The sequence below is a fragment of the Thalassophryne amazonica genome, chromosome 20 (assembly GCF_902500255.1).
Source record: "Thalassophryne amazonica chromosome 20, fThaAma1.1, whole genome shotgun sequence".
Taxonomy (NCBI): Eukaryota; Metazoa; Chordata; class Actinopteri; order Batrachoidiformes; family Batrachoididae; genus Thalassophryne; species Thalassophryne amazonica.
Window position 1 is genome coordinate 34,838,628 of NC_047122.1, and position 1,973 is coordinate 34,840,600.

Here is a 1,973-nt window from a genome sequence, read left to right on the forward strand (position 1 = left end):
ATACACATATATATACATATATATATACATATACATATATATATACATATACATATACATATACATATATATATATATACACATATACATATATATACATATATATATATACATATATATACATATATATATACATATACATATACACATATATATATATACATATACATATACACATATATATATATACATATACATATACACATATATATATATACATATACATATACACATATATATATATACATATACATATATACATATATATATATACATATATATATATATATATATATATAAGCACGTACGCACGCGCACACACCTCCAGCTTTGATGCAGGAGCTTTCACAAGTTTTTATTTTATTTATTTATTTATTTTCGAAAAAGTAAACCCAATTAATTGCTTACATTAATAGCAGATATTGCACATTTTGATTCCGTTTAAATTTAACCTTAAAAGTTGTAACACTCGTGTAGGCTGTTTGTTTAAGTTAAAAATAAATAAATAAATAAAAACTCACCCGCTTGTTGGAGCAAAAAACACGTAAAAAGTACGTTTCTACACCAGCAAAAAGCGGAAAAACGAAGCAGCTCCATTTGGACCCGGACTTCTTTACTACTCCTGTCGAACTTTTGACAGCGGATAATGTCCGGAGTGTTGCTTCTGCTGCGCCTTCGAAACTCTCCGCTGCTCCGCTCAGAAGAGGAGCAGACAGAGCAGGACTTGCCCTATATGACTCACACAGTATGTGCACTTTTATGAAACAGGAAATCTTCAGAGGGGTTGGACACTTTTTTTTTCTTTCTTCGTTTCTCAGTCGAGCTCTGCGGCTCCAACCGTGTCATTATGAGGCTAAAAGCTAACGTGAAGTCACACGCTAGCTTCACAGCACAGCCACAAAAAAAAAATCAACTCTCATCTTCAAAATGATTTCTATCACAATATTAACAGCTTTAAGTAAAAGAAAAACAAATATCAGCGTCTTATTTTAACCACATTTAACGTGTTTTCTCATGATTATGTGATGCTAAATCAGAATTTTAGGATGTGGCATTATTATGGAGGTCAAAACCAGAATTAGGGGCATCTCAAAAAAAAATTTTTAAAATTTGAAAAAGTTCAATATTTTTAGGTATTTCAGAGTGAAAATGTACATGTTCTAGTTTCAGTACACTATATATATTTTTAATTTAATTTTGTATAACTTCTGAAAAGTTCATTTACACACTCAGTACTTAGGGAGCTTTTGAATGAATCAGTGCGGTGTGTGGAGGCGTTCAGCCTGTGGCGCTGCTGAGGTGTTTTGGAGGTCCAGGTTTCTTTGATAGCAGCCTTAAGGTCATCTGGATTCTTGGATCTGGTTTATCTTATGTTCCTCTGTACAATACCCCATAGAGAATCTATGAGGGATCGTCTATGGGGACAATCAAGTACAGTAACACCATAGTCAGCAAACCAATCATAATGACTTGGATTTATAGAGCGCTTTTCAAGACACCCAAAGTGCTTTACAAGTTGCATGATTCATTCACATTCACACACACTGGATGGCGGTAAGCTACTAGTGCAGCCACAGCTGCCCTGAGGCAAACTGACTTAAGTGTTTGGCTGCCATTCTCTGACCACCACCTCATTCATACACAGGCAAGGTGGGTTAAGTGTCTTGCCCATGGACACAACAGCAATATACAGATTTTTGACTGATTCGAACCGTCGACCCTTCAGTCATAAGACGCCTCGTTGTACCAACTGAACTATTGCCGTCCTTTTTGCACTATGGGCAGGTACCATGTCCTGCTGCAAAAGGAAATCAGTGTCTCGTAAGGCTTGTCAGCAGATGGAAGCATGATGTGCTCTAAAACCTCCTGGTAGAGGAGGGCTGGGTTGACGTTGGATGTGATAAAACACAATGGACCAACACCAGCAGATGACATGGCTCCAAATCATCACTGACTGTGGCCATAGTCCAGCC

The 1,973-nt window shown here is 36.3% G+C and overlaps 1 protein-coding gene across 1 annotated transcript in view; it reads right to left on the minus strand.

The window, feature by feature from the left end:
* LOC117502009 (TGF-beta receptor type-2-like) overlaps nt 1-761 on the minus strand; it is a 48,127-nt gene extending 47,366 nt beyond the window's left edge. Inside the window, exon 1 of the mRNA XM_034160989.1 lies at nt 522-761. Coding sequence (XP_034016880.1) covers nt 522-597 — 76 coding nt within the window. The 5' untranslated portion in view covers nt 598-761. The remainder of the gene's footprint in view (nt 1-521) is intronic.
* Nucleotides 762-1,973: the final 1,212 nt, after the last annotated feature.